The sequence below is a fragment of the Aspergillus karnatakaensis genome (assembly GCF_047715665.1).
Source record: "Aspergillus karnatakaensis strain CBS 102800 unplaced genomic scaffold BJY04scaffold_6, whole genome shotgun sequence".
In the NCBI taxonomy this organism is placed as follows: domain Eukaryota; kingdom Fungi; phylum Ascomycota; class Eurotiomycetes; order Eurotiales; family Aspergillaceae; genus Aspergillus; species Aspergillus karnatakaensis.
Genome location: NW_027395718.1, coordinates 1 through 25802, shown reverse-complemented (window position 1 = coordinate 25802; position 25802 = coordinate 1). Strand labels below are relative to the sequence as shown.

Below are 25802 nucleotides of genomic sequence, written 5' to 3'. Positions count from 1 at the left end.
CTATATACCGGCTTCCTTCACCCAGTGTGGAACATACAACTTGACCAAATCGCTAGGAGACAGACACTTAGATAGGGTCTCGTCAGAAAGGGCGCGACGCAGATTCTCCGTGGAGAACTCCGGCATGTCCTGCTGCATCTGCCATCGTGAACGACCGTCCCAGACCGGTTCTTCCAACATCGGCATCACCGAGGATAGCGGATGCTCCGGTATTCTTTTAATCTTCCCCAACCAGTCAGCGTAAGCTATCCTTTGCAAAGGACGCTTGCCAGAGTGCTCATTGATCAGATGAAATAGCGCTGGCAAGCTCAAGGAAGACTGGTGAGGATGTACGATGTTGTACGCACGACCGAGATTGCCTGCCTTCGAGGATATCTGCAAAATACTCGAGACCACGAAGTCGACGGGGACAAATTCTTCGCGGTGTCCGGGAAGAGACGGATATGCGCCGTTTTGAATGCATGTGCGCACCAGCCGGCTGATGAAGTCGTCCGAGTTCATCCTTCCGGTGTCCGAATGCCCGAGGACAGATCCAAGTCGATAGATGGCGACAGGAAGACCGTTGCGTATGGCGTCCCAGATGATTGTCTCTGCTGCAAATTGGCTCTGAGCATAGCCCGTGTCATAGGAAAGAGCAATCTTATGAGACTCCGGCGGCTCGTTCTCAAAAAGCTGCTTGCAGCCAGTCACCAGCCCGGTCGGTCCGTAAGCGCTGATGCTAGACGTATAGTGTAGCGTCTTGCTTCTGACGGCTTGGGAGAAGTGAAGTACGTTGAGTGTCCCTACCACGTTGATTGCGCGATGACTGGAGTACGGCTGCACGAAATTGACGTGAGCAGCAAGATGAAAGACGACGCTGGACCATTCGGCCCATTGCTGATATTGGTCTCTGCCCAAGCCAAGGTCATCCTGAGCAATATCACCGGCGATAGGGACAATCTTCGGCTCGTGTTCTGGCTGGAGACATGGTCCAAATCGCTTCAGGCAATGGCGTATTCTGAGTAGCGCATGAGACTGATCTTCCGCACGAACTAGACATGCAATTCTCTGGACCTTGGGATGGGAGAGCAACCCCATCAGCAGATAAGCGCCCACGAATCCTGTTGCTCCCGTCAAGAAGACACGACCCTCAGTGTCGCTTAGCCAATCGTCAACACGCCTGATGTCTTTACCGAGTTCCATGTCCTTGACCCACAAAGGAATCTCCTCTGTCGCGCCTTCGACACCGCTGCGAACCTTCCTTACTTCGTCGCACATGCCGCTCAGAGTTGGGCTTTCGAAGAGAGCTGCCACTGGAACGGACGCATCAAACACTTGATTGATTCGAAAGACTAGCCGTGCTGCATGCAATGACGTTCCCCCGAGCGCAAAGAAGTCGTCCTTCTGGGAGAAGGTATCCGAGGAGAGTCCTAGTATCTCGCCCCAGAACTGACGCAGGTGATCTTCAATGGTTACACACTCCGTTTCGCCGCGGCTGGTGGCCGTCTGCGCTCTTTCGAGCTCATCCTGGTATTCTCGCGCAAGCTGCAGACGGTCGACCTTCCCACTGCGAGTCAGGGTAACCCCGTCCACTACCTTGATACGCGGTGTCATCATATTCAGAGCTCGCTTCACATAAGCGCCTTGGATCGATTTTGCATCGGCGTCCGGAGTTGAAGGTACCACATAGGCCACCAATAACGCTGAGCCACCCCCGGACCGATCGGCCACCTTGAGTGCCACAGCTGCAGACACAAGCTTCGTATCCAGCAGACACCGTTCGACCGACTGCAAATCGACCCTTTGCCCACGAATCTTGACTTCACTGTCGCGGCGCCCAAGATACTCCAGCAGTCCAGAGTCGTTCCTTCTCACGAGGTCGCCGGTGCGGTAGAGCAAGCCTGTGGAAGAAAGATGTGGCGCGCTCACGAATACCGCCGCCGTCTTCTCAGCATTGTCGAAGTAACCACCTGCAACTCCTTCGCCACCAACGACAAGCTCTCCAATCTCACCATCAGGCACCGGCCGTAGATCATCGTCCACCACGAAGGCTTCATATCCACTGAGCGGTTGACCGATTGGTATATTGCCGTGGTCGACTTCAGAACGTGACACTTCATGATAAGCAGTAAACACAGACAACTCCGTCGGACCATAGACATTGAACAAACGACGTGGAGGTGAGTTGGCGAAGAGTTTTCTCACCGTCTGGATATTTATAGCTTCCCCACCCGTGAGGAGTGTATCGACGGTAGAATAAGAATCGGGAGCAATGTGGGTGACCGTTGCCAGTAGTGAGGTTGTCTGCCACATTACACTGATCTTCTCATCGCGTATTTTCTGCCGGAAGAATGACACATCTAGAGTATCATGTCGACTCAACACCACCAGAATGCCACCTTGGAGAAGCGAAGACCAAATTTCCCAGAGGGAAACATCGAATCCGATATTGCACGCCTGCCCGACTCGACTGCCTCGCGACACCGGGCTGAATTTGTTGAAAACCAAGTTCAAAAGCCCCTTGCCAAGCACTCGAACTGCCTTGGGCTTTCCTGTTGATCCGGAGGTATGGAGGATATGTGTGCAAGAGCTCGGGCTGTTGTCGGAGACCCCAACGTGCCCAGTCCTGCAGCCGTTCGTTTCGGGTGCCGGGATATCGACTAGCACGTGCTGAAGAGACGGAAGCCTTGAATCATTCTGGGTGTCCGTTAGAAGCAGCGAAGTCTTCAAATGACGAAGGAGGCCGGCGATGTGGTCATCCGCAAGGCCAATGTCTAGCGGAACGGCCGTGGCACCGGCATAGATGACGGCAGCTTGACAGATAATGTGGTCCAACCGACGGGAGGTAAGTATTCCAATGGGCTCTTCTGGTCGTATACCAATCTTGTGTATGCTCCGCATCAACACCAAGGCTCGATCGTGCAGTCCTCGAAAAGTCAGGCTTTCACTCCCCTCCTTGATAGCTATATCACCACCGAAGAGGTTGAGTCGTTGCCAAAGGACCTGGGCCAGGCCCGCATTTGCTTGCACAGCTCCAGACATTCTCACGTATGGCGAGTTGGATTGGAATGCTCGTTGAACGGAATGAGAAGAGTTGCACCCGAGTCGAGACACGAGGCAGAACCTTCGGCAACGCAGGCACGCGGTCCTTAATTCAGGGCAAGGAAAAAGAACAATCGAGAGATTTCAAATAGTACGAGCGGAGCTCTGCGTTGCAGGGACTATGTCATCTGCCGGCATGGGAAGATACTGCTGCGCGGCTGCTCACTTTACACAACGAATGACTTCATAAAATGGTTCTGTTCCGAGGGTCCGTACAGGAAATTGAAAAGCGAACTGGGTCACCGCAGGGATTCTCAGTCAGAATGAGTATCCCGAGATGATCAGTGGGCCCTCTTCAGCGCCGCCACCTGGTGAGCTGAGCTGAGTTCAGTAGACGTCGAGGGCCGAAGGTAGGAGCTGATCTCAGTGTCACGTATATCACCCAGCTCGCAACTGCAATAATCGACGCCTACATCTCACCGAACTTTTTGAAACGTGCAATTGACTCAATCCCAAGTTTCCTAACAAAATGACTCACGTGCAGGCAAATCTGCTGGAGTATCTTCGATCGAAGACGCAGGTGGACCTGGACACCTTTGATATTACAGGTAAGCGTATATCAACCCTCGGAGCAAAGCACAAAAGCCTAACAGACTTGAAGCGCTGGGCAAATTTGGGCAATGCGTCGACTGCACATCAAACCAGGTATGATTGCATTACCATAGCTTCCGAAGCAATACTAAATTCCTTGTCAGTATGAATACTACACCGAGCTTGCGAAGCCGACCCGGCAGGACATACTGCAAAAGACAATCCAAACCACGGAGAAGCTCCATGGAGATTTTCCCGAGACCACGTTTGAGGAGCTCGCAGTGGAGGTGGCGGTAGACGGTCCACGCCTCTTGCTGCTATGATAAGACTCTAACCTTCTGTTTCTAGGCTGTCCTGCTAGGAATTGAAATGCTGCCGGCATTTACTGGCAACCTTCATCTGATGTCAAATCCCAAGTACGCATATTCGAAGCAAAAGGTTGTGGAGACCGGCAAACGTAAAGGCTTCTCCCTCGATTTGAAATGTTCGTGCTGATGGGACATATAGGATATCACAAGTTGTTCAACCTTCTCCACCCGTCGTTTCCGACATCACGCCTGGTCATGAAGATTCCCGCCACATGGGAGGCGCTACAAGCCGGCCGTGAGCTCCGTGCCTCGAACATCAAGACACTCGGAACAACGCTTTTCACCATGGAGCAAGCCGTGCTGGCTGGTGAAGTGGGCTGTGTCTCAATCTCGCCATTCGTGCATGAGCTGAAGAGGATGTTTGAGCCAGGGTAAGCTGCCCGTCGTGCTAAGTTCGCCTCATTGACTGTGTAACAGGCATCAGGATGAAGATCTCCTTGGTCTGTGCTTACACGCACAGCAGTGGTATGAACAGAAGAATCTTCGAACGAAAGTCAAGGCCTGCGCTACCGTTGGCGTGGAAGAGCTTCTACAACTGGCCGGTGTTGATGCGTTGACCATTGTCCCCGACGACCTGAGCACATTGCAGTCGACGCAAAGGGATTCCGACGAACTCACCAAGATCTCTATGTTCAAGGCTTTAAACGCGACAAATGAAGAAAAGGTCTATGGTCCTTACGTGGACGATGAGGCCAAGTATCGGCTGGACTTCGCCCATGCAGACGGAGGACAGGCGCAATTCAAACTTGCACAGGTAAGCTTTAGATCTTTCATGTCGATATCTTTCTGACCGAGGTCGATTCAGGCAATCATCATTTTCAGTGATTTTCAGGCGAAAGCCGAAGCGGTGATCCGGGATGCAAGGGCGTAGCAGCATGATGCAGGGTAATGATGGAGATCTTTCCCAGTCTTTCGGTCTCGAGTCACACCGTTCGCCAACAGTATTTTGAATTGGTGTGTATTACAGAAGATAGTCGAATTATATCACATTTATCTACAAGCACATCCCCGTTCTCCCCACACGGCAAGCTGGAAGACAGCTGCAAGCATAAATGAGCTCACTGGAAGAAAAAGCAAAATGAAGCCCGCATTGCATGCAGTTCCAAATCTCGAGCGTCGAGCTGCACGATCTGCACGATCTGCACGATCTGCGCTGGAGCTGTTCTTCCAAGGCTGAGCTAGGTAGGACAAGGTCTCAGCTCGATCAGCGCTGACGGTACTCTGTGCCCAGACTGCGTCGTATAAAAAGGGTGTATGCACTGAACCCTGCTTACTCTGGACGATCGTATTACCTTTCAGCAACCTTCGGCAGAAGGGAGCCGTGACCGTCAGCATGAAGCCCCAGAGCGCCCTTGGCTTGCTAGCATCACCATACCTATCCCTGTTCAGCTTGTAGGTATTTCCCACGGCTAGCCCATGTCTGATCGCCCTCGATAGTTAACCGTTCGACCAGTGGAGACTCATACTCAAGCACTGGCTTCAATGTCTCGTCCACCCAACCATCCCTGCAGAATCCAATGGGCAATCCCCGTCTGGGTATCCACTCCGATGAGCTGCATACAAGCTGAAACATCTCTGCTGACCCGAAATGCAGGTGACGGAACCGCAGCAGACTCGATCAACTGGATCGGGTACCTGACGACCGTGTACAACGACACCCCGATCCTCAGCTACAACCACGCGGTCTTCGGTGCTACGGTCGACAACAAAATCGTGCCTGGCGAGCCGTGGGATCTCGCTTCGCAGATCGAGCAAACATTCAAGCCGCACTATTGTCTCGACTCAAGCCTACAGTCCGAGCGTCAGTCCAGATTTCAACCACATTCTCAATCACAATCACACTGGACCTCAGACGCAGCTCTCTTCGCCATCTGGGTCGGTATCAACGAGTAAGCCCTGCCTTTCCCGTCACATATTTGTGGTTACATGTATATACCACATGTTTGTTTACCCGCGGAGCTGAACGGACATTGCAGCATCGACCAGATCTACACCCTTCCGGACTACCCGGCGTTCATCGATCGCGACATCCAGCGGTACTTCAACTTGATCGACACTCTCTACGCCTGTGGCGCACGCGACTTCCTGTTCATCAATGTCCCACCGGTGAACCGAACACCCAAGGTCCTAAACTTCCCGCCCGAAGAACAAATTCTCTACGCAGAGACGATCGACGCCTATAACCGGAAATTGCTCATCGCGTTGGTTGATTGGCAGACGCATCAGACAGATGTACGTACTCCATGTCTCTTCTCTTAACCCTATACTCCGGGTTCTGTGCTACCCCTTTTGAGATCACCTTCTTGCTAATTATACTTGGACTACGTGTAACTGACGCTGCCCACTACAGGTCACCGTGCGAGGCTACGATGCGTGGACATTCATGACCAATGTCCTAGACCGTCCGAGGGAATACGGCTTCTTCAGCGGCACCTGTATGGGCGAAGGCTGTGTCTGGTGGGATGATTATCACCCACGGTCAGCGTTCCATGAACTTCTTGCAGAGGATGTAGCGCTGCTTTTGAGGGAATGAGCTTGTTGGTCTGTTCTGTAATCCCTCCCTTGGCTATTTCCCGGCTCCTGAAATGCATAGTGTATTATGCGTGTTGTATGTCTTCTGTCTCAGTTGAGGGTCTTGCACGGGACTGTCGGTAGACCGACGGTATTCAGTGCCTAGTAGTGGATAAATATCATTCACGAGTATATCTAGTGAAATGACACGAGCACCAACAGACGGCAGACGTGGATTGTTTTTCTCCATATAGTCCGGGATAAATCCAAGCAATCTCTTTCATGAACAGCTGATAAATATACACAGGAGAGCTAAGCTCTTATAAATGTGACCATGCACGAAGACCGTCATGAGCATGCCAGGCTTTCGTCTGGGTTAGATAGTATGTGGCTATGCCATTGATGGTCGAGATGGAAGGCCAATCTACTATGAGTGGCAGTGGTTTATCGAGCTCATAACTTGGAAAGAGCGCAACGGTCGCCCAACTTCCGGTGTAGTGGGAGACGTAGGGCTTCTGTTGGAGGAAATATATATATATATATTCTGGTGGGTTCAAGGCCTTGTAGGCCACAACGATAGTAATGTAGATGGCGTTAGCAAAAGACGAAGCAATATTTGGGTTGAAACGAGGTGAATGCCAACGGCTTGGTGTAGCGACTTCCTCGTCCACAACTATCCATCCATTCACTATGTCACCGATTCTCAGGTTTAGCTCGCCTCCGTGTCTCTTGATTCTGCTAAACACCTGTCACACAAGATACTGATGTGGAACGGCTAAATCGAGCCTCATCTGATAGTGCGAACCCAATGAGTCGGCGTTATGTAATATAACTGCCCTCGCCCGTGTTATAATGGGCGAGGTCAAGCTATCGAGGACTTTACTTACCCTCTGTAGCTCAGGTTCACGAAGTCTTAGGGCCTTTAGACTATAGACAGTTCATGGGGTCAAAAGCGTTGTCAGAGCCCTCAGGACAAGCGCGTCGCATTTGATCTTGGGATTGATCCCAATCACCAAGTCCTTGCTACGCAGATTCGTACTATCTACTTCAACTACAAGCAGGTTTTGTACTCAGAGCACCCCATCGGAAAAATCAACCACTTGAAAATCCTCCACCACCAAGACCAGCTCCTTATTCAGTGCAATGTGAACCGGGTCCATGGAGACATAGTAGTCCCGATCCTCCTCGGTCTCGAACTCAGCGACGAAGGCATGGGTGAAACCGCCCTGTTGCAATGGGGTGTTAGCCTGTTGGCATTTTGCTGTACTTGGCTGCTATGGAAGATCAATACTCACATCCCGTCTCTCCGGTGAATTGTTTCGTCCAGCACGGAAAGACTTGATGTACGGCTGCTGTGTGCTCGGATGGAGACAGGCGTTCCTCAGATCCACAACTCGCTGACATGCCTGGAGTCTGCATTAGCAAGCAATGGTTTAGCGTGTGAAGAGATCTGAAGATCTCGATGTGATAACGCTTGCAGGGATCTGCAGCTGCACACGCGAAGATGTGACGGTGTAACCAGATGACGCTGACCATGTACCTCATCGGAACCAACCGGAAAGCATATAACAGGGTGCTCGGAGTCCGTGGGGCATGCGTGACTCTGTGGCTTCACTAACCTCTTCAATAGCTTGTGCGTCTAGCCCAGCCTTCATCCGGAAGAGGACGATGTGTGTAACGGTCATTGCGAGATGTTGGGATCCGAACTGCCGAGGGCCTGCACGGTGAGGTAAAGGTTTGGAAGAATATGCGCGCAATGCTGCAACTAGTAAGACACAGCACAGAGGAGAAGGTCTTGCTTATATCTTCCCTGAGTTATTGAGGGGTCTACTCACCGATACTACTCGATTGTGAAGTCCCAGCTGAGCTACCTGTTGCTCCCTCCTTTCCTCACCCTCACACAACCTCCGAGCACCAACATCAGCGCCAACCATCCTTGTCTCACAATGTACACCACCCCCTGGAGAACCGCAAACATCCCCTCCCCTCTCCCGGAGGACGCGCAATTCATGCACGGATTCACCCTCCACGGCCCCTCCTCGTCCGACCTGTGGGAAGCACCCGGGTCAGATCCGACATTTACTGCTCCCATGATCTACCAGGCCATGCCAGTCCAAGCATTCCGGCGAGTCCGAGTCACAGTTACAGCCGAGCTAGCTCATCTGTACGCTCAAGGCGGGGTCGCGCTGATTATCCACCGCGCTGACGGATCCCGTGCGTGGCTGAAGACAGGGGTGGAGTTTGTTGATGGGCGGCAGGTGCTGTGTACTGTGGGAAAAGATCGAAATGTTGATTGTAGTTATGCCTCAACTGTTGAGCATGGCGAGGAGGTTACGATTGAGGTAGAGAGGGGAGGTTGTGGGGTGGTGGTTTACAAGGTTGATCTCGATGCAGGCACGGAAGGAGGGAAGGAAAATAGGACGGTGGTTCGGGATTTGGCCTGGGTTGTTTCTGGTGATCAGATGGAGGAGTGCTGGATTGGGGTCTATGTTGCAAAGCCGCTAGGGGATGCTGGGGATCCGGATGTCGTTGTCAAGTTTAGGGAACTTGTTATCGAGAGAAGAGATATTGAGTCCTAGAAACCATGAGCGAAGCATGAGCCGTGGCCGACTATTCAAGGTCTACGATGCCGTCTGCAAGGCTCTCCTCCAGTCCCTTCCAGCCATTCTGTCCGCAGAACTACCCCTCTGCTCTTTTTACTGGGACCACGTCGCTGAGATCGTGGCCTTCATTCTCTGGAGGATTGGGGATCCGGTTGTTCTCATGTCGTAGCTTCCTCAGAATGCCGATCATCTTGGTGAAGTTGACGGAGATGCGAAGGCAAAGATGCGCTCATCTTTGACCGTTGGGTGGAGCAGTGCGATGACATGAAGCCGTGCTGCGTCTTCAACGTTGACGAACCATTCTAAGTACATTAGCTGATGTACCTACCGAGTGTTATCGGGGTCAGAGCACGAACGAGGGGAGAAAAGTCGCATTATCAGATCATCTCCCTCCAGCAGTTTTCTTACCAGGCGAATCGACGAGCCAAAGACCTCAGGGTGGAGGATGCGACCGTACTAACTCCCCAAGCGATATCAGATGCGCTCACATGTAGGTACTGCGGAGTTAACAACCCACCGCACTGATAGGAACCACCGTGTTGAACTCGAAGCCAGGCTATGTTTCCTTCACCCATTCCCACGCTACCTTTTCTTGCTCGACCTTTGCGGCTACATAGGCGTGAAAGCCTTGTTTGATTGGCGGCGTGGAACTATCCCAGGCTGCTTTGACGGAGATCTCGTTCCAGCTATCTGCCCTGAGGCTCAGTGTCTGCACCTAGAGGGACAGCTGTTGGAAGTCAATGCAACGCACTTTCATCCACGATTATGCCCTCCTGATTAGGAACCGGAATCATCACTGCAGCGCCGAGGATGTCAACACGAATCGCTTGACGGCGTCCTGTTTCCTCGTGGCGTCGAGGAGGTGGAGGATGGAATTCTTCGCATGTGGTATGATATCTGCGACCGCCGCCGCAAACGAGAGATCAAATGCCTGTATGCAGAAAGAAGAAGATTTAATCAGCATCTTGGTTCCTTATTAGGAGGGAAGATTGAGAAGAAGCTCTTATACAAGATGTACTACACCGGCAACATCATCCAACTTCCCTTCCCACGCCGCAGCATCGCCCAGCTCTGGGATAACGACGGCCTCGAATCGACCTTCACCATACTCACTCTCGAAGCACTCCTTAAACATGGCCTCTCGCTTCTCACGATGTCTTGGACCTTATAGCCCAGCTGTAATAGTATGTTGACGACGTGGGAGCCGATATACCCGTTGGCACCGGTAACGACGATGAGCGAGCCTTGGGGAATGGCATATTGGTGCGGCGCTAACATTGTCAACTGTTTTAGAGTCAGACTTTTGAATTGCAGGTAGATTGGTAGAACACGCAGACTGACATCGGGATGCGTTCAAGTTAAATATGCGGGATATTGTCGCTCAGCTGTGTAACGGCAATGCGGCTCAAAGTTACAATAGCTAGGTGTTTCGGAGGGTATTCAAACTCTCTAGAGCATGTTGGACATCATGAAACTCCCGGTAAGATATTTGATAGTTACGCGGCGCTGGCTGGAGCTCGTTCAATAGGGATAGCCCTCCTGCCGGTGTCGTAACCTGTGTTCAACCCGAGCACAGACCCGACGTGTACATTTGTACCCTTGCCTGGAGACAGCAATGATGGATAGCCTCGGCCTTCCTCTAGTATAGTACGACTTCTTTCCAATGCTATCCCACATGTCGGCAACAAGCACCAACAATGCCATCTTCAAATTGATTTGGCGCTCGCGTCTGAACCCTACCGTCTACCGCACCGTTTCATGAAAGCACTGTCAGAGATTGACACTCCGTCTCAGTCCTCAATGGGCTGATGGGCGAGACAAGAACCAATAACATTCGGCTGAGATGATCGTTGGTGGGTGATAGGTCACGAATCAGTATCTGATTGTTCTAGAAATTGTGCTAGGGGGTAAGACAGGGAAATCCAGGAGGTTATCAGTCACCATTATAGTGAGCCTACATATAGTTAGATTGAGCACCTGGATTGCACCATGTGCTTCCACATAGACGGGTTAAAAGAGGCAAGATTCACAATCCTTAGGGAACATTGAGGTGGCCGCCTATATGTAACTTGCACATTTGATTCTGAATAGAGCGATGATAAATAAAGTATGTCAAAATAACACGTTCATGCTGCGTACAACATGATCACCAAAAGAAGTGTTCTTATGCCCCTGAACAAACAGGAGACTCAGGGCATGGCCATTGTGACTTCCGTGTAGTCACAGTATAAATTAGAATGCCCTATTTAGCACATTGCGTGCTCTACATACTCCTATTCATAGATTAGTCTTGATGTGATTCAAAGTGTAAACACTCAGTTTCTCAAGCCTACAGTTAGCTCTTAATTCAGGCACAATGGCAAGAAACAAAGTGTTTGAGATAGTGAAATAGTCTACTTGTGGTGACTACATACGAACTGCATTGTTTCAGAGCTAGACAACGTCCACCTCCAAACAAAGAGGTCTCAAAGCCCCCCCAATAGGCTGTTAAACAATGCCAGCTGTCTTTCACAGCGCCCAAAGCTGCTTATGTATGCATTATACTCCCCCATTCCTGTTGACCCTATATAGAGCCTGCCATTCCCCGAACAATCCCCGAGCCTCACCACTGACCGAGAGATCCCCGCGATGCAATTGAAAAATGTCATTAGCAAACCTCCCGACTGAACTCCTCGTGGAAATCGGAGACCATGCCACCTCCCAACGCGACCTCCACGCCCTTTGCATGGTGAACCGCCGGTTCAACGCGATCTACCAACCCATGCTGATAACTCACAACATCAAATACATGCGCAGCTCTGGCCTCTCCTTGGCTGTATTCTATAACCGAATAAAGCTAGCAAAAACATTCATTGCCCGCGGTGCAGACATCACCAAGCGATCTATGACGCGTGGGGGCGTGCAGGGTAATGCCCGCCGATCTCGGTTTGTGAAGGAGACGGCCTGTGAGACGCCGATGACTATTGCCGTTAAGCGCAACCACAGAGAGATGGCGTTCCTACTGTGGAGCAATGAGGCTGAGGTACTTCCAGTGTTCGTATTGCTTCCAGGAAGGGATTTGTGCATCTTGCGAGGGAGTTGCGTTGGATGCTTGCTCGGAAGGGCTTGGATCGACGGGATAAAGTTAGACACAGACTGTAGAGACAATTATAGAGATGCGCTGTTTCTACCTCCATCTAATTCCCACTACAAATCATTCCCGGAGAGTTCCCTAGCCTAGACGTCTGAGCACCTAAACCAAGTGGCAACAACCATTCAAGCCAGCCAATGCCCCTTAAAGATCTTGATCTTCATCAGCTTGAGTATACTGATCAGCTAAAAGAGGCCTCGTCTCTCCCCTCTCCCTATCCCTCTTTCCTCCTCTTCCTCCTCTTCCTCCACGCCGCAATTTGGCCCACATTAGAAACAAGGTAAATTGCACACCTGCAAAGACCGCATTATCCACGACCGGCCGCCCATAGTTGTAGTACCAATCCACCCATTCGAATGAGAGACAGCACCACAGATCTGACGCATAGACAACACGCCACACCCAGGACACCGCGACAATTGCAAATACCACAGCTTGAACAAGTAAGCCAAGGACACTGAGCGCTGACTTCTCCGGCTGTCGTTGTATCTGAGGGAGCTGGTATTTGGCTGAAGCCCCGCCGAGGATGGTGACGATGGGATTGATCAACACGATATGGACGAAGATAAAGTGTTGCTGGTAGTCCTCATGTGTAAAGTCTTCTCCGTCTTTGATGAAGCCCAGTAGGTCAAGCAGTTCTGGAACGACTGAGATGAGAATGTATAGGAAATAGAGTGCGATATATCGACGGTATGACTGGCCGGTCGGTCGGTAGAAGATGCAGAGAGCGAATCTGTGTACAGGCGTGTCAGTATACTTGATAGAATGCTACGTATGAAATCAACCTACAGTATCTGTAAGAGTACCCAAACTACTGTTATTTGAGCAAAGTTGAGCCAGTCGCCGCGGCTAAGGGGTTCGTGGGTAAACATGCCCCCACTGGCTTCGGGGACATTGACCATGATGTAAAACTCATTTGTAAACTGCTCGGTGGCGACGATTAGGTTGAACAGGATATATGTGATTGATATTCCTGTGCTAGTCTTGAGAGAGAAAAGTCGATAGAGCTGGGGGATGAATGAGAGGGCTGTTAGAATTATCAGCACGCTATGGAGGGTCAGTATACCAGTGTCTCGTAAGGGCAATGGGAAGCACACAGTCTGATACCGTCAGGCACCTCGTTATACGCCATCTTATGAGATTGTAGAGGGTAGGGGTCGATGAAGAGCGGAAGAAAGGTGGTTGAAGTTGGAATTGAGTCACTCATCTTGGTGGGGTCCACCTGCTAGAGAAACTAGTGGAAGAACTACTGTCAAAAGAGCCACTTATAGTTACTCCCTTTCGTATCACAAGAGTCTCCGACACGCCTCGATGCCTCCAGCCATGCTGGCAACCTACCCTCGTTTTTTGGCTGTTTATCTGCTCCTCGTCATCCACTGCAACCCTGCGCATCAATAGCCCGCCCAGACAGTCACAGTACCGACTGGGGTTCTATAGGCATCCATGCGCACGCAGGTGATCCTGCTACAAGAGGCACACTTTAACTTCGGGCAGCTACCTAGATCGGTGACCCCATAGAGCAAACCCAGTCTCTTCAAACAAGCCTAAACGGGACAGAGATGAGGCATATCATTCACTCAATATCTGTGATCCACGCATCTGGCTGCTCATTGGCTCAGTTGTGAATATCGCTTCACGTGTGAAGGGTTATATAAACCTCTTCATCTCCCCTTTCCAACCTCCCTTCTGCAACCTCTTCCTTCTCTCTTCACCTCTTGAACAAAGTCCAATTTGAGTAACCTCTTCACAACGACTGACCTTCGTCATCAACCTCATCGAATATGACACTCGGCAAACTCCCTGCCGAGATCGTGCTTGAAATTGGCGAGGCTTCCGTCTCTCAAGCCGATCTCTTGAGCCTTTCTAGGACCTGTCACAGGCTCCATCACATCCTCCACAGACGCCTCTTGCCGTACGATATCAGACACAACAATAGCTCAGGCCTAGTCTGGGCAGCCGCCGGCAATAATATCACACTCGCTCAACAATTCGTCGCCGCGAATGCCGATGTCAACGTGAACCTCCCAACTCTCGCAGCAATCTTCCCCGACCCCCTCAATCCTCCTGAGGATGCTCGCGTCGCTGAAGTGTCCAAGAAACCCCTCTGGACCGCCATCCAATACAACAACCAGGAAATTGCCATTTTCCTCCTCGAAAACGGGGCTGACTCGGAGATCGAAACCTGCGAAGGTTACAATTGGCTTCTATGACTCGGAACGCGAAACAAAGAGTTATCCGTAGTGCGCTGGCTCCTTGAGAGAGGCCACCCAGGTCCAGCCGCAGAACTGTATCCTGCTTACGACTTCCCGCTCCTTTCCCATGCAATTCTCAATCGAGACCTCCCCATGTTTGAGCTTCTCCTCGAACACCTTACCAAAGAATACCCGGCATACCTGCACTACTGTACGCGTCAGAGAAAGGGAACCTACACGTCGCCAGAATTGTCTGCGCAAAAGTTACCAATATCGACGGCAATGGTGGTCTCGTCATTGGGCCACAGCAAACCCCTCTCTACGCTGCGATTGAGAAGGGACACTCTGCAGTGGTGGAGCTGCTACTCGACCGTGGCGCTAACATCACCCACGATATGACCCGCCTATATGTATCGTTCGCTATGCTCTGGCAGCTGGTGGCCAAAGAGGTCTTCGTAGGCGCTTCGGTTCTGCACAATCATTGAGCACCTGCAGAAAGAGTTTTGATTATGGATGCTGTCATTGACGCCTGTGGTGGTATCGCTAATCATGCAAACAGGGTTGAAGTGGAGGTGCATGCGGAGATGGCCCGTGCCACATATGCTCAACTCATCTGATAATTTACTAGATTTCTGATTTGACTGTAGTGTGCCGAGTGCTGGCTTTTGGTGTCCGTTGGTTAGGAAGATCAGCGAGATCATGTCATCGAAGGTGTAGAGAAGGGGTGTATTGTAGCTATTGCCAGGCATCCTTTATTGGTAATACATGAGACTCTCTCTTCATTATGTATTTAGCGATGTTCTCGATTCATAAGGATTCAATGATACAGTGTCACTAACTCGGTCCTCATCTCGTATTGGCTCAATCCTTTGCCAGCGCCCTTGTCAGTGACTGTAGGTTCACTTCTAGAGGGTTATATAAACCCTTCCCTTGCTATCTACCTGCTGCTCAGCTGCAACCTCTTCCTCTCCTTCTCATCCTCTGGTCTCCAACTTTACAGCAACGAAACAGTTATTATCCTTCATCCTCTCTTCTAACCATGCCTTTCGATAAGCTCCCTGTAGAGCTTATCTTCGAAATTGGTCAGGCTTGCCTTTCCCAAACAGACCTCCTCAACCTGTCAAGAACGTGTAAACTCTTTCACTCAGTCCTCGACAAGCAATTGATACCATACAATATAACGCACAACCACAGCACGGGCCTTAGATACGCTGCGAAACTCAACGACATCGCCCTCACCCGCCGCTTCCTGACATGCACCACCAAACCCGACATCAACACGAATATCATTACCATACGTGAGCTCCTCAAGAAGGTCTACGAATCCCCGGTCACGGAGCTTCCCAGCGTGGAAGACATCATCACCAAAAAGCCTCTCTGGATAGCCTTCAGACGCAGCCACGAAGAGCTCACAATCCTACTCCTCGAGAACGGCGCAGACACCGAGCTCACTCATTGGGTAGGCTACCAAGAGATGCTCCGTGCCGGAATCAAGAATAGCCGATACAATATCGTCTGCTGGCTTCTGAAACGCGGCGCCGGGGAAATCCAGAACGACTGCTACCCCTTCTGCGGCGAGTGGATGGTCGACATCGCCGTGAGGAACGCAGATATCCCCATGCTCGGGGCGCTCTTCGCTCATCTGCAGGTTTCCTACCCTTCTGTGGCTAAAGCTCACGAAGATCGTGCTCTTGCGTATGCCGCGGAAATCGGATGTCTAGAGGTTGTCAAGGCTCTTTACAAGAGGATGTTAGCGGCTCAAGCTCAAGGCCATCGCTTCACGCAGAAGGACCCTCTTTACGCTGCGATCGAGCATGGCCACCATGAGGTTGTCAAGTGGCTTTTGCAGGAAGGGGCGGATCTTTGTGGTGACACTGGGGCTTGGGACAATGCGCTCCAGGCACTTTGCGATGGCGTTACTGACAGCCCGTCTGCTTCGGCAGCAGTCCTCAAGGTATTGGCGATGATGGATACTCTTCTGGGTGCATGCGCGGATATTGCTGATGGAGCGAACCGCGTGTATGTGACGCAGCTTGTGCAGATGAAACGGTTCATCCTGGCTAATATTCTCTGATCTCTCGTGCTATTTATTCTACCCCGACCTGACCTGAACGTCGTCATGAGGGTGTCCGGAATGCTCTCATTGTCCCTTGTACAAAGATTAAGATGTCTTCCACGTTTTCGACCTGTAATTAGACCTTCTATATTGTCACTGCGGAAGGATGATTGAAGATATGGTCTATGTCATGTACTTAATCTTTACAGGATAATTCAATACATAATATCATAATTCCAATCGCTCTCGTGCTTCCGCTTCGTGATGCATCCTTCCAAGTGGACTAACCTCACTGTCTCCGACAGACCATGATTCTATTCCCGATGATTCGCCCGTAGCGAATCCATCGCTTGTAGAGATTCGAACATGAGATCTTCAAGGTCCAGCTCTTTATTTAGCCGCATAGGCCCGTCATAAGGGCCTAAACATTGTCGTAACTCCGGATATCGGAAGCTATGTGTCAGATTCTCTAGCGACAAGCGGAGCGGATCAATACGCCATCAGAGCCCTTATATTTCGGTCAGCGCAAGCCGAGGGTTCACATACGCACTTCCGATGATTCTGAAGATCGATTAAGTCACTCCTTCCAGCATCTGCCCTTGCCAACACGTCCATGAGAGCCGTAACAATGAGCCTCGGAGACAGCTGGCTGAACACCTCCTGCACCTGGCCCCCAGACGAGGACTTGGCGGCGTAATCAGCGATCATCATCGATCTGCTACTTCATCTCAGGAAAGATGGAGATAGTATGCACTATTAATCCTGTCAGGTGTCAGCTACGGTTCATTTTACATTAATGGAGCCATCAATGCTTGGAGATCTTGGCTTTGGAGTGTGCGTTGCTGGAGTCTGGAGACGTTCCCATCTCCACTGTGAATCCTGCTGGGGGCTGAAAGGGCTTGTCACGACTTCACCTCTCCCAGGATAATCCAGGTAGAGGCAAGCGCCGCATATATACTACAGAGCGATACCTCTCATGATGTAGGAAAGAAGGAATATAGAAATAAATCAACTCTATTCAAAAACTAGCTAGACTACCAACCAACATGCTAATAGTCCCAAGAAGATTAAAAGTCAACTCCATATGGTCTTAAGACCTTATTTTTCACTCCGTCGTTCCAGACATTTACTCCTGGATGCACTGGAAGTAGTAAGGGTTCCACTGCTTGCAGGTGAGGCCGGACTCGCAGCCAGTCGCGCCAGTGAAACCGATACCGCCGCAGCGCTGGTAGATCTTGTTGGAGCCGCCGCCGGTGGCAGGGGGGGTTGTAGGGGCGGTGGTAGGAGCGGAGGTGGTAGAGGTGGCGGTGGCGGTGGGTCTCACGCTGGTGGTGAAGGTTGAGGGAGCAGAGGGGACAACCTGAGTCTGGGTGGAGGTAGGAGCGGGAGCGACGGTGGTTGAGGTAGTGGTAGGGACGGGAGCAACAGTCGTCGCGCTAGTGGTAGGAGCAGGGGCGACGGTGCTGGTGGTGGTAGGAGCAGCAGAGGAGGTAGTAGGGCGAACAGAGGCAGATGTGGTAGGGCTAGAGCCGGAGCCACCGCCGGAGGAAGCGCCATCCCAGACAGCCGGGCCGGGGATAGGGTAGCTGTCGAAGGCGTTGTAGATGTCGAAAAGGATACCGGGGTCCTCGGCGGTGTAGACACCGGGGATGGAAACACCCTCGGGGAGAGTGGTGGTGCCGTCGGAGGTGACGGTGACCTGGACACACTCCATGTAGAGCTGGGCACCGCCGACGCGGTTACCCTCGTGGAGGGCGATAATCTCAGGGCGGAAGAGGTAGTCACCAGCAGGAATGTCAGGAACGACGACGGAGTGCTTGCCACGGTTGGCGACGAGGGTCTCAACGGCCCAGGTGCCGTCAGCGTAGCCGTCCTCGTAGACCTTGACCCAGTTGGAACCGGCGGAGCCCGCCTCAGCTGGGGCGAGGTAGACCAGGACGGGTCCCAAGTGGGACAGGTCGATGATGTCGTCTCCCTCCGTACGGCTGTTGTGGTGCCACTCAAAGGTGATCTTGTCGCCGGCGACAACTTCGAGGGACTTTGCGGCGGCGGTGGAACCGCCGACATTGCAGGTCAAGTCGGTGGAGGTCACGTCGGTGACGGGGGAATTGTTGGGAGGCGTACGGATGTAGCCATCTTGGGAATTGCCCAAGCCCTGGTCTTCATCGTTGATCCAGACGGCCATGACAGTGGAGTGGGCGCTGACGAGCTTAGCGGTCGCTGCCAGAGCGAGAAGTCCGAAAGCCTTCATTGTGAAGTTTTACAGAGAATGAATGTAAGGGTTAAAAGAGAGTGTGGTGTCACTAGGACAAGGATAACAAGAAAGAACAAGAAAGTGAGAGACAGACAGTGATGGACAGAATGAAACAAGAGATCTGAGAGAGGACTGACACAGTTATATATGGCTGAGACTCAGAGAGACAGTCTGGAGCGCAGTGTGTTTGATGACGAGCCCAGCAAGTGGAGCGTTTCATCTATACAACTCCCCCCACCAGCGACCATGACAGCTTCCCCTCGTCCCAATTACGCTTAATTAGTGCCATTTGCCACAGGCCATTCGGCTTTGGCCGACCACTGACAGACCCTGACCAGACCACTTAATCTAGTCCCGGCCTTTGCTGTTTCATCCAGCCGAGATCCAGCAATCTACCCATCGCTCAATATTAACCGGCGGTAAACGATTCATACCTAGTCTTATTAGATCGCAATATGGAGAAATGAGTTAATCAGTCGTTTCATCTTGGCTCCAGCAGTGGGCACACTGCAATCTATCACGGAGAATATGAATTCGCCTTCTGTTGGTTTCCATTATTATTGCCTGATGGTCCATCACAAGCAGACTTTTCCAACGAACCCCTTAATCAAGGCAGTCACATCGTCGGATTCTCGGAGATAGACCAATAAGTGTCCATGTCCAGGAAGAATCTTCAAATCGACATTCGTATTCACGAGTTGGTTCTGAATGTCAACTGCATCCTGAACCGGATACGTGCGATCGTCCTCCCCATGCACCAACAAAACAGGCACCTGGATTTCTCCCAGCCGATCTAACACCGAGTCCCTCTCCATCATGGACTCCATCGTCGGGTCAATATTCTCCTTTCCAGAATGTCTCGCAATCCACTCCGCTCGTATTCGTTGCGCCCGGGGGCCTTGAATATCCGGAGCTCCACCCCAAGCAAGGATCGCACCGTTCATGATCGCCTCACTTGGCGAGGGGGTCGAGGTCCAGATGTCACGCAGTTGGGAGAAGCCGATGCGGTGGGCTTCGGACGCTGCGTCGGCGTTGGCGGAGAGGAGGATTAGACCTGAGAGTTTGCTTTGGTCGAGGAGGGCGATGCGGAGGGCGACCATTGTGCCCATTGAGATTGCTGCTATGATTACGTTCGATAGGCTCAGATCGTTCTTTTACTGTTAGCTGCGTTTTCTTTCTCGGTGCGAGGTTGTTTACCAGGAGAGTAAGGACATCCTGTGCCTGGTCCCAAAGGGTGTATGCCTTTCTGCCTTCGACTGTATTTCCGTGACCGTTTAAGTCAACGCGAATCAAGTTGACATTTCGAAGATGAGGAGCAAGAGCCTGTACTGTCTCTGCCCACATGGTGGAGGACATCCACGAGGCGTGAATGAAGATGATGCTCGGGTGGTCAGGCTGGAGAGGTGCCTCAGCACACCAGTACAGATTGTTCTTAGCGAATCCAGAAGCCATTTTCTTAGGTTATTGGTAATTCCACGGTTGCAAGTCCAAAATACCTGTTGATGTTCTCCAGCAGTTTTTCTGTGGTGTTGCAGCTGCGGATATATATTCTCGCCATGACCCCCTCACGTTATGCATCACAACCCCCGCAGCTCTACATCAACAGACATGTCGCGAATACGAGCTCAGCCCCTGCATCTCAGCCTCATAGCAAGAGAGTATATCGCTATGCTTTGATGGAAGGGGAAAATGATACACAGTTCGTTTAGCCTTGGATCCAGATTTGCAAGTGGGCCCTGTGACATCATCACCACCAGATTATCTTCCACCTTCACCAATTTCTTTCCAATTCTCTCTTCAATTCTCTCAAAACAATACAAGAAATGTCGCATCATGATGCCGAGGGCATCTCATCTGAGGACTGGCCCAATGCCACCGAGTCTTCCGGTCGGCATGGCCAACGATTGCTTGAAGAGCTTGATACCGGCGTGCGCGTGATGGGTATGATCGCCAATTCTTTCCAGATCTCACATTACAGTATATTAACAAAGTACTCTGGTTGTAGAAGACGGCCGCCTGGACATCAAGCTCCGCGAACACAAACCCTGGCTCCAGCGCATCGTCCGGCACACAAAAGAAAACCCGTATCCGCGCGGCACCCTCCAAAACCGACCTTCCATCACGCTCGAACAAGGCGAAGAGGATTCCTACCCTCTCCGGCTCAACATTGTAATCCAAGTCGTCGGCTCTCGCGGCGACATCCAGCCCTTTTTAGCGATTGGCAAACGCCTACACTCCCACGGCCACCGCGTCCGGCTAGCCACACACCTGTCCTTCCGCGAAACCGTTCTCGAGCAGGGCTTGGAGTTCTTTAATATTGGCGGCGACCCGGCGGAGTTGATGGCATTTATGGTAAAAAATCCCGGGCTGATGCCGGATATGGGGACGATACGTAGCGGGGCGATTCGCAAACGACGGAGAGAAATGAAGGAGATCTTCTCGGGGTGTTGGAGGAGCTGTTTTGAGACGGGCGATGGCACGGGGATAGAGCATCATGTTGCGGAGGATCCGTGGAGCGGGGAGGTCGATTGGAGGAGTCTACCCTTTGTGGCGGATGTCGTGATTGCCAATCCACCAAGTTTCGCGCATTTGAGCTGTGCGGAGAAGCTTGGGGTGCCGTTATGTATGATGTTCACGTATGTTTCCTTTTGTCTGGAGTGTGATGAACTCGCATGCTGACGATGATAGAATGCCGTGGTCTGCGACGCAAGCCTTCCCGCATCCACTGGCGAATATCCAGTCGCAGAACGCCGGCCCGTCTGTCGCGAACTTCGCCTCATATGCCATTGTCGAGATCATGATGTGGGAGGGTCTTGGGGATTTGATCAATCGCTTTCGCAAGCGTGAGCTAGGGCTGGACCCATTAGACGCGATCCGCGCACCGAGTATGGCCCATAAACTGCGCATCCCATACACATACCTTTGGTACCTCCCTCTAACACATGTGCGAAGAAAGATTGAATCTAATATGGCATTCTAGGTCCCCCGCCCTGCTCGAAAAACCCCTCGACTGGGGCTCCAACATCGACGTCGTCGGCTTCTCCATGCTCCCTGGTGCAACCTCTTATACACCCCCCGACGACCTAAAGAAATTTCTAGATGCTGGACCGCCACCAGTCTACATCGGCTTCGGCTCAATTGTCGTCGACAATGCAAAAAAGCTAACAGAGATTGTCTTCGAAGCAGTCAAGGCCACAGGACAACGCGCGGTTGTCTCAAAAGGATGGGGAAACATCGGCGCAGACCAAGCCGACACGCCCGAAATCATGATGATCGATAAATGTCCGCACGACTGGCTCTTTCAACACGTTAGCTGTGTGGTGCATCACGGCGGCGCCGGGACAACCGCCGCGGGACTCGCGCTGGGCAAACCGACAGTTATAGTCCCTTTCTTTGGCGACCAGACGTTCTGGGGGAGTATTGTTGCGAGAGCCGGTGCGGGGCCAGAGCCGATTCCTTATAAGCGGTTGACATCTGAGAAACTTGCAGCGGGGATAAAGAAAGCGCTGGAGAAAGAGACACTAAAGAAAGCGGGGGAGATAGGGGAGAAGATGCGTGAGGAGGAGGGCGTCGGAAATGCAGTTGCTAGCTTTTACCATCATGTTGATCTTGAGGCGCTGCGGTGTGATCTTTGTCCACATCGTCCGGCAGTTTGGTGGGTTAAGCGCGACCATCTGAAGTTGAGTGCTTTTGCGGCGACAGTGCTGGTGGAGACGGGCTTGTTGAAGCCGCATGATCTTGTCCTGTATGACTTCTTGCTTTCTCTCACATTCGATGCTAACAGTGGAATAGATACCGCGCGAAAGAATACGACACAAGTCGCTCCCCCAAAGGTCCTCTTTCCGCCGGTGCTGAAGTGCTCTACGGCGTCGTTACAGACTTTGTTGCTGCAATGGCAGAGTTCCCAACTGATATTGCCGAGATGTTGAATAAAGACCACAGACGGCTGCATGCCCGGTCCGATAGCCATTTAAGGCACGGACAGAAGAATCGACCTGTGCACGAATGGAAGAAGCAGCATTATGCAAAAGAAAGGCCAGATTCCGCTGTTGGCTCCAGTGAAGGTAGAGGGAGTAACGAGCGGAGGAGCTTTGGGAGGAGGAGCTTTGATCGGTTCAGCCGGAAGAGCAAGAGCGTTGATCGCAGAAGCAGTAGCTGCCAGAGTGAGGACGACAAAAGCGAAAGACGCAAGAGTAGTGGGAGAAAAAGCCGTGATACAGCACATACCGGTACTCACACCGAAGGGACGAAAGAAACTGAAGCTAGAGACAGTTCCTCAATATCCGACGCAAGTTACTCCTCCGCCAGAGAGCAAGCGACAGAGACACCAGATACCGACTCTGTCATCTCGCGAGCATCAACCGCTGATGAAAGCACGCATGAGCTCAGCGCATTGAGTTTGGAGGACACACTTCGCCGCCAGAAATCGAAAGAGAACTCAATCGGATTCCGTGAAGTGCTCACTGACGCTCGGTACCATGTTACGCGGGCTGGCAAGCGGGTTCTCAATTGGGTTCTTCTGCTACCGACAGATCTGACGTTGAGTTTCTCAAAGGGCTTTCATAATGCCCCAAAACTCTACCATGATCCGATGGTTCAGGATACGCCAACTGTTAGGGGTGTGAAGGGAGGTCTTCGCGCGGCTGGAACAGTGAGCTTTCCTTTTCGTTGTCTGTTCGTTCGAGCTAACATACAGCAGGAGTTCACACAAGAATTTTACCAAGGCGTCACCGGGATCGTAACCCAGCCTAAGTACGGACGAAAAGAGGCGGGGACAAAAGGCATGATCAAGGGCGTTGGGAAAGGGATTGGAGGGGTTTTTCTCAAGCCTCCTGCAGGTATTTTTCTAGTATATCCATCAACATGAATGCGTTGCTAAGCACAGAAACAGGCCTCTGGGGACTCGTCGGATACCCCCTCGACGGAGTCCACAAATCCCTCCGCAACTCTCTAGCAAGAAGCAAAATCCGAGATATACTGTCATCACGCATAAGACAAGGATTAGGAGAGATGGTCGCGGCAAGTCCCGAAGAACGAGCAGCGGTGATCCATCGATGGAACGAAATACAAAAAAGGACGGAAACATAAGTACATGACATGTTTAGCATCATATACCCTATATCGCATCATTTATATATTCATACCTCAATACAATGTACAATATTCACAGCATTCACGCCTTGCCCGATCCTTTCTTGCCTCCCAGCAGGGTAAGCTTCCCATCTTTCAGACTAACACCAGTCGCATACAGACCCCGTCCGCCAGTCGGATCCTCATTATTCAAGTTTGCGTGGAACAATAACTTCGTCCCATCCTCCGAGATATCCGCACCACCAGGCCCACTCAACGGCCCTACATCACTCGGATCCCTGGGTGACACCACACTTCCAACACGCGTATACGGCCCCGCGACACTCGGCGCAGTGGCAAACTTCGCATCATAATCAGGACTATTAAACATATGCGACGAGTACAAGAGGTAATACGTCCCGTCTACCTTGACGATACTGGGTGCTTCGGTGAGCGGGCCGTCTTCCTCGATCCGGTCCAGCAGGGTTACTGGTTCGCCATCGGGCGTGTGTCCGTCGTCTTTGACTTCTTGTAGGACGAGAGGCGTCGGGTGGTAGTTCTCGTCAGTGTTGAGTGCGCTGCCGTCAACTTTGTACGTGATGTAAAGCGTTCCGTCAGAGTCTCGGAAGCCCGCTGCGTCGATAGCGCCGCCTTTGTCGAGAGGGCATGCCCAAGCGGTTTCGGAATCGGATGGGGTGTAGGGACCCTCGATTGCAGACGCAGAGGCCCAGCCAAGACAGTGCCGTCGTGTATCTTCGCGAGGGACGGCGGAGTAGAACATGATGTAACGGCCGTCGTCCTGGCCCTGTCAGTGAGTGCACGTTAAGAGGTCAATGGGAGGAACGACATACTCGTTGGAAGACATCAGGCGCCCAAACCATTGGCTCGTCGGCTACCCAGTTTGGAAACGGGCCTGGAAGAGCATCGTGGTCGTCAAGAAACTCCCAAGTTTTGAAGTCGGAGGAGTGAGCGACTTGCACGTTTCGGCCGCCGGAGGTCGTTGCAAAAGAGTACCAGCCGTCATCGGTCTTGATGATACTGGGATCGGGAAAGTCTCTGTTCAGGACTCGGACAGGGTCTGCGAGGGAAATGCCCACGAGGGCGAGGGTGAGAAGTGCTGCTGAAGCCATGAGTTGCTGTCTTTGTTTTGATTTGATTTGGAGGATTGTGATGCGACTTACCTACCTACCTCCCTCCTCTGCTATTTATCCTGTTCATTCTGATCTGCATCTCTTTGTTCATGCTGAGGAGTGAGAATAGAACGAGATATCAGATGCCGTCATAGCGATTATCGTGGCTGTATAAAGTCCAATGCAGCGCGATCGACACCGGCGGTGCTTTTGCGAAGAAAACTAAACAACACTCACTAACTCGACACTAAATCGGCCGACTTTTCCTGTCCGGACTAGCGTATGTTTACTATGGACCAACCGATGGCTTAGCAGCTGCACTTTATCGGGCCTCAGGGTCATACGAGCACAGCCACAGTTGCTCGGTTTTCTTAAGAAGGTCGCATCGCGCGCTGCTGCCCCTCCTCAGCCTCATCCTCCCCTCTCAGTCTCCTGACTTTCTCTCTTCATCTCTCTCTCTCTCTCTCTATCCCACTCTCCATCCATCATCATTCCTATTTATATCCATCGCCATGTCATACCCTCCCCCCAATAACTACGGCCAGTACTCGCAACCCCCGCCTCCGCAGGGTTACCCCGCTCAGCCTTACCCTCCGGCCTCCTATCCAGCACATCCAGCTCAGTACGGCGCTCCTGCTCCCGGAGGTAGTCCCGCTCCTCCTGGCAGCGCAGGCGGCTACCCTCCTCAACAGCCTCCTCACCCTCAACAATCCCCCTACCAGCAGTCGCCTTACCAGCAATACCCCCCTCGCCCGCAGCAGCACCCTGGTCCTCCGCCTCAACACCCCGGACACCCCCAACATCCCCAACACCCTCCTCACCCGCAACAGTACCAACAACCCCCCTACGGCCAGGCGCCACCTCCAGGCTGGGGCT

General features: G+C 51.9%; 14 protein-coding genes across 14 annotated transcripts; 7 read left to right on the top strand and 7 right to left on the bottom strand.

Moving 5' to 3' along the window:
• BJY04DRAFT_230952 (acetyl-CoA synthetase-like protein) lies at positions 1 to 3021 on the bottom strand (the record flags this gene model as incomplete). The annotated part of the gene is made up of 1 exon (XM_073719398.1): positions 1 to 3021. The coding sequence occupies one exon, from the start codon at positions 3019 to 3021 to the stop codon at positions 1 to 3; it is 3021 nt and encodes a 1006-aa protein (XP_073575219.1).
• Positions 3022 to 3261: 240 nt separating this feature from the next.
• Positions 3262 to 4947, top strand: BJY04DRAFT_134078 (aldolase). Its single transcript, XM_073708544.1, has 7 exons — positions 3262 to 3629; positions 3683 to 3726; positions 3777 to 3905; positions 3961 to 4069; positions 4120 to 4351; positions 4398 to 4734; positions 4786 to 4947. Exons 1-7 carry the CDS (start codon positions 3551 to 3553, stop codon positions 4849 to 4851), a joined length of 996 nt encoding a protein of 331 aa, XP_073575218.1. The 5' UTR covers positions 3262 to 3550; the 3' UTR covers positions 4852 to 4947.
• A 366-nt stretch (positions 4948 to 5313) lies between these two features.
• BJY04DRAFT_214201 (SGNH/GDSL hydrolase family protein) lies at positions 5314 to 6513 on the top strand (the record flags this gene model as incomplete). Its single annotated transcript, XM_073715151.1, has 5 exons — positions 5314 to 5372; positions 5434 to 5516; positions 5575 to 5869; positions 5957 to 6212; positions 6331 to 6513. The coding sequence occupies 5 exons, from the start codon at positions 5314 to 5316 to the stop codon at positions 6511 to 6513; spliced, it is 876 nt and encodes a 291-aa protein (XP_073575217.1).
• A 1044-nt stretch (positions 6514 to 7557) lies between these two features.
• Positions 7558 to 8242, bottom strand: BJY04DRAFT_179671 (Dabb family protein). The gene is made up of 3 exons (XM_073709943.1): positions 8111 to 8242; positions 7787 to 7897; positions 7558 to 7717 (listed from the first exon to the last, which is right to left on the bottom strand). The coding sequence occupies exons 1-3, from the start codon at positions 8174 to 8176 to the stop codon at positions 7562 to 7564; spliced, it is 333 nt and encodes a 110-aa protein (XP_073575216.1). The 5' UTR covers positions 8177 to 8242; the 3' UTR covers positions 7558 to 7561.
• A 36-nt stretch (positions 8243 to 8278) lies between these two features.
• Positions 8279 to 9191, top strand: BJY04DRAFT_179670 (uncharacterized protein). Its single transcript, XM_073709942.1, has one exon. The coding sequence runs from the start codon at positions 8438 to 8440 to the stop codon at positions 9068 to 9070; it is 633 nt and encodes a 210-aa protein (XP_073575215.1). The 5' UTR covers positions 8279 to 8437; the 3' UTR covers positions 9071 to 9191.
• Positions 9102 to 10372, bottom strand: BJY04DRAFT_205231 (uncharacterized protein; the record flags this gene model as incomplete). The annotated part of the gene is made up of 8 exons (XM_073713571.1): positions 9102 to 9158; positions 9192 to 9267; positions 9300 to 9396; positions 9451 to 9550; positions 9666 to 9780; positions 9892 to 10025; positions 10104 to 10217; positions 10247 to 10372. The coding sequence occupies 8 exons, from the start codon at positions 10370 to 10372 to the stop codon at positions 9102 to 9104; spliced, it is 819 nt and encodes a 272-aa protein (XP_073575214.1).
• A 1363-nt stretch (positions 10373 to 11735) lies between these two features.
• Positions 11736 to 12314, top strand: BJY04DRAFT_214197 (uncharacterized protein; the record flags this gene model as incomplete). The annotated part of the gene is made up of 2 exons (XM_073715150.1): positions 11736 to 12127; positions 12248 to 12314. The coding sequence occupies 2 exons, from the start codon at positions 11736 to 11738 to the stop codon at positions 12312 to 12314; spliced, it is 459 nt and encodes a 152-aa protein (XP_073575213.1).
• On the bottom strand, positions 12227 to 13423 carry BJY04DRAFT_134061 (PQ-loop repeat-containing protein). The gene is made up of 3 exons (XM_073708543.1): positions 13322 to 13423; positions 13014 to 13271; positions 12227 to 12957 (listed from the first exon to the last, which is right to left on the bottom strand). The coding sequence occupies exons 1-3, from the start codon at positions 13354 to 13356 to the stop codon at positions 12369 to 12371; spliced, it is 882 nt and encodes a 293-aa protein (XP_073575212.1). The 5' UTR covers positions 13357 to 13423; the 3' UTR covers positions 12227 to 12368.
• A 582-nt stretch (positions 13424 to 14005) lies between these two features.
• BJY04DRAFT_214195 (uncharacterized protein) lies at positions 14006 to 14901 on the top strand (the record flags this gene model as incomplete). The annotated part of the gene is made up of 3 exons (XM_073715149.1): positions 14006 to 14414; positions 14466 to 14627; positions 14681 to 14901. 3 exons carry the CDS (start codon positions 14006 to 14008, stop codon positions 14899 to 14901), a joined length of 792 nt encoding a protein of 263 aa, XP_073575211.1.
• A 1042-nt stretch (positions 14902 to 15943) lies between these two features.
• Positions 15944 to 16594, top strand: BJY04DRAFT_179666 (ankyrin repeat domain-containing protein). The gene has a single exon (XM_073709941.1). It carries the CDS (start codon positions 15999 to 16001, stop codon positions 16488 to 16490), a length of 492 nt encoding a protein of 163 aa, XP_073575210.1. The 5' UTR covers positions 15944 to 15998; the 3' UTR covers positions 16491 to 16594.
• An 876-nt stretch (positions 16595 to 17470) lies between these two features.
• eglD (putative endoglucanase) lies at positions 17471 to 18960 on the bottom strand. The gene has a single exon (XM_073709940.1). It carries the CDS (start codon positions 18721 to 18723, stop codon positions 17599 to 17601), a length of 1125 nt encoding a protein of 374 aa, XP_073575209.1. The 5' UTR covers positions 18724 to 18960; the 3' UTR covers positions 17471 to 17598.
• Positions 18959 to 20391, bottom strand: BJY04DRAFT_179663 (alpha/beta fold hydrolase). Its single transcript, XM_073709939.1, has 2 exons — positions 19924 to 20391; positions 18959 to 19877 (listed from the first exon to the last, which is right to left on the bottom strand). The coding sequence occupies exons 1-2, from the start codon at positions 20176 to 20178 to the stop codon at positions 19302 to 19304; spliced, it is 831 nt and encodes a 276-aa protein (XP_073575208.1). The 5' UTR covers positions 20179 to 20391; the 3' UTR covers positions 18959 to 19301.
• A 91-nt stretch (positions 20392 to 20482) lies between these two features.
• BJY04DRAFT_134029 (putative UDP-glucose,sterol transferase) lies at positions 20483 to 23857 on the top strand. Its single transcript, XM_073708542.1, has 7 exons — positions 20483 to 20667; positions 20732 to 21362; positions 21415 to 21651; positions 21707 to 22471; positions 22519 to 23377; positions 23426 to 23564; positions 23618 to 23857. Exons 1-7 carry the CDS (start codon positions 20550 to 20552, stop codon positions 23812 to 23814), a joined length of 2946 nt encoding a protein of 981 aa, XP_073575207.1. The 5' UTR covers positions 20483 to 20549; the 3' UTR covers positions 23815 to 23857.
• A 9-nt stretch (positions 23858 to 23866) lies between these two features.
• On the bottom strand, positions 23867 to 25226 carry BJY04DRAFT_179659 (glycoside hydrolase family 43 protein). The gene is made up of 3 exons (XM_073709937.1): positions 24978 to 25226; positions 24648 to 24913; positions 23867 to 24595 (listed from the first exon to the last, which is right to left on the bottom strand). The coding sequence occupies exons 2-3, from the start codon at positions 24675 to 24677 to the stop codon at positions 23900 to 23902; spliced, it is 726 nt and encodes a 241-aa protein (XP_073575206.1). The 5' UTR covers positions 24678 to 24913; positions 24978 to 25226; the 3' UTR covers positions 23867 to 23899.
• Positions 25227 to 25802: the final 576 nt, after the last annotated feature.

What these genes read in the sequence shown, in the direction of transcription:
- BJY04DRAFT_134061 (XM_073708543.1), bottom strand. Translation starts at nt 13,356, where the DNA reads ATGGCGTATAACGAGGTGCCTGACGGTATCAGACT. An exon ending in GTGCCTGACGGTATCAGACT is followed by an intron (nt 13,272 to 13,321) that starts GTGTGCTTCCCA and finishes GACCCTCCATAG; the next exon opens with CGTGCTGATAATTCTAACAG. An exon ending in TGGGTACTCTTACAGATACT is followed by an intron (nt 12,958 to 13,013) that starts GTAGGTTGATTT and finishes GCCTGTACACAG; the next exon opens with ATTCGCTCTCTGCATCTTCT.
- BJY04DRAFT_179670 (XM_073709942.1), top strand. Translation starts at nt 8,438, where the DNA reads ATGTACACCACCCCCTGGAGAACCGCAAACATCCCCTCCCCTCTCCCG.
- BJY04DRAFT_179666 (XM_073709941.1), top strand. Translation starts at nt 15,999, where the DNA reads ATGGTCGACATCGCCGTGAGGAACGCAGATATCCCCATGCTCGGGGCG.
- BJY04DRAFT_179663 (XM_073709939.1), bottom strand. Translation starts at nt 20,178, where the DNA reads ATGGCTTCTGGATTCGCTAAGAACAATCTGTACTGGTGTGCTGAGGCA. An exon ending in AGGATGTCCTTACTCTCCTG is followed by an intron (nt 19,878 to 19,923) that starts GTAAACAACCTC and finishes TAACAGTAAAAG; the next exon opens with AACGATCTGAGCCTATCGAA.
- BJY04DRAFT_179659 (XM_073709937.1), bottom strand. Translation starts at nt 24,677, where the DNA reads ATGGTTTGGGCGCCTGATGTCTTCCAACGA. An exon ending in CGCCTGATGTCTTCCAACGA is followed by an intron (nt 24,596 to 24,647) that starts GTATGTCGTTCC and finishes TGACAGGGCCAG; the next exon opens with GACGACGGCCGTTACATCAT.
- BJY04DRAFT_134078 (XM_073708544.1), top strand. Translation starts at nt 3,551, where the DNA reads ATGACTCACGTGCAGGCAAATCTGCTGGAGTATCTTCGATCGAAGACG. An exon ending in GGACACCTTTGATATTACAG is followed by an intron (nt 3,630 to 3,682) that starts GTAAGCGTATAT and finishes ACAGACTTGAAG; the next exon opens with CGCTGGGCAAATTTGGGCAA. An exon ending in GGTTGTGGAGACCGGCAAAC is followed by an intron (nt 4,070 to 4,119) that starts GTAAAGGCTTCT and finishes TGGGACATATAG; the next exon opens with GATATCACAAGTTGTTCAAC.
- BJY04DRAFT_134029 (XM_073708542.1), top strand. Translation starts at nt 20,550, where the DNA reads ATGTCGCATCATGATGCCGAGGGCATCTCATCTGAGGACTGGCCCAAT. An exon ending in TACCGGCGTGCGCGTGATGG is followed by an intron (nt 20,668 to 20,731) that starts GTATGATCGCCA and finishes CTCTGGTTGTAG; the next exon opens with AAGACGGCCGCCTGGACATC. An exon ending in ATCCCATACACATACCTTTG is followed by an intron (nt 21,652 to 21,706) that starts GTACCTCCCTCT and finishes ATGGCATTCTAG; the next exon opens with GTCCCCCGCCCTGCTCGAAA.
- BJY04DRAFT_179671 (XM_073709943.1), bottom strand. Translation starts at nt 8,176, where the DNA reads ATGACCGTTACACACATCGTCCTCTTCCGGATGAAGGCTGGGCTAGAC. An exon ending in ACGCACAAGCTATTGAAGAG is followed by an intron (nt 7,898 to 8,110) that starts GTTAGTGAAGCC and finishes TGCAGACTCCAG; the next exon opens with GCATGTCAGCGAGTTGTGGA. An exon ending in ATTCACCGGAGAGACGGGAT is followed by an intron (nt 7,718 to 7,786) that starts GTGAGTATTGAT and finishes CCATTGCAACAG; the next exon opens with GGCGGTTTCACCCATGCCTT.
- eglD (XM_073709940.1), bottom strand. Translation starts at nt 18,723, where the DNA reads ATGAAGGCTTTCGGACTTCTCGCTCTGGCAGCGACCGCTAAGCTCGTC.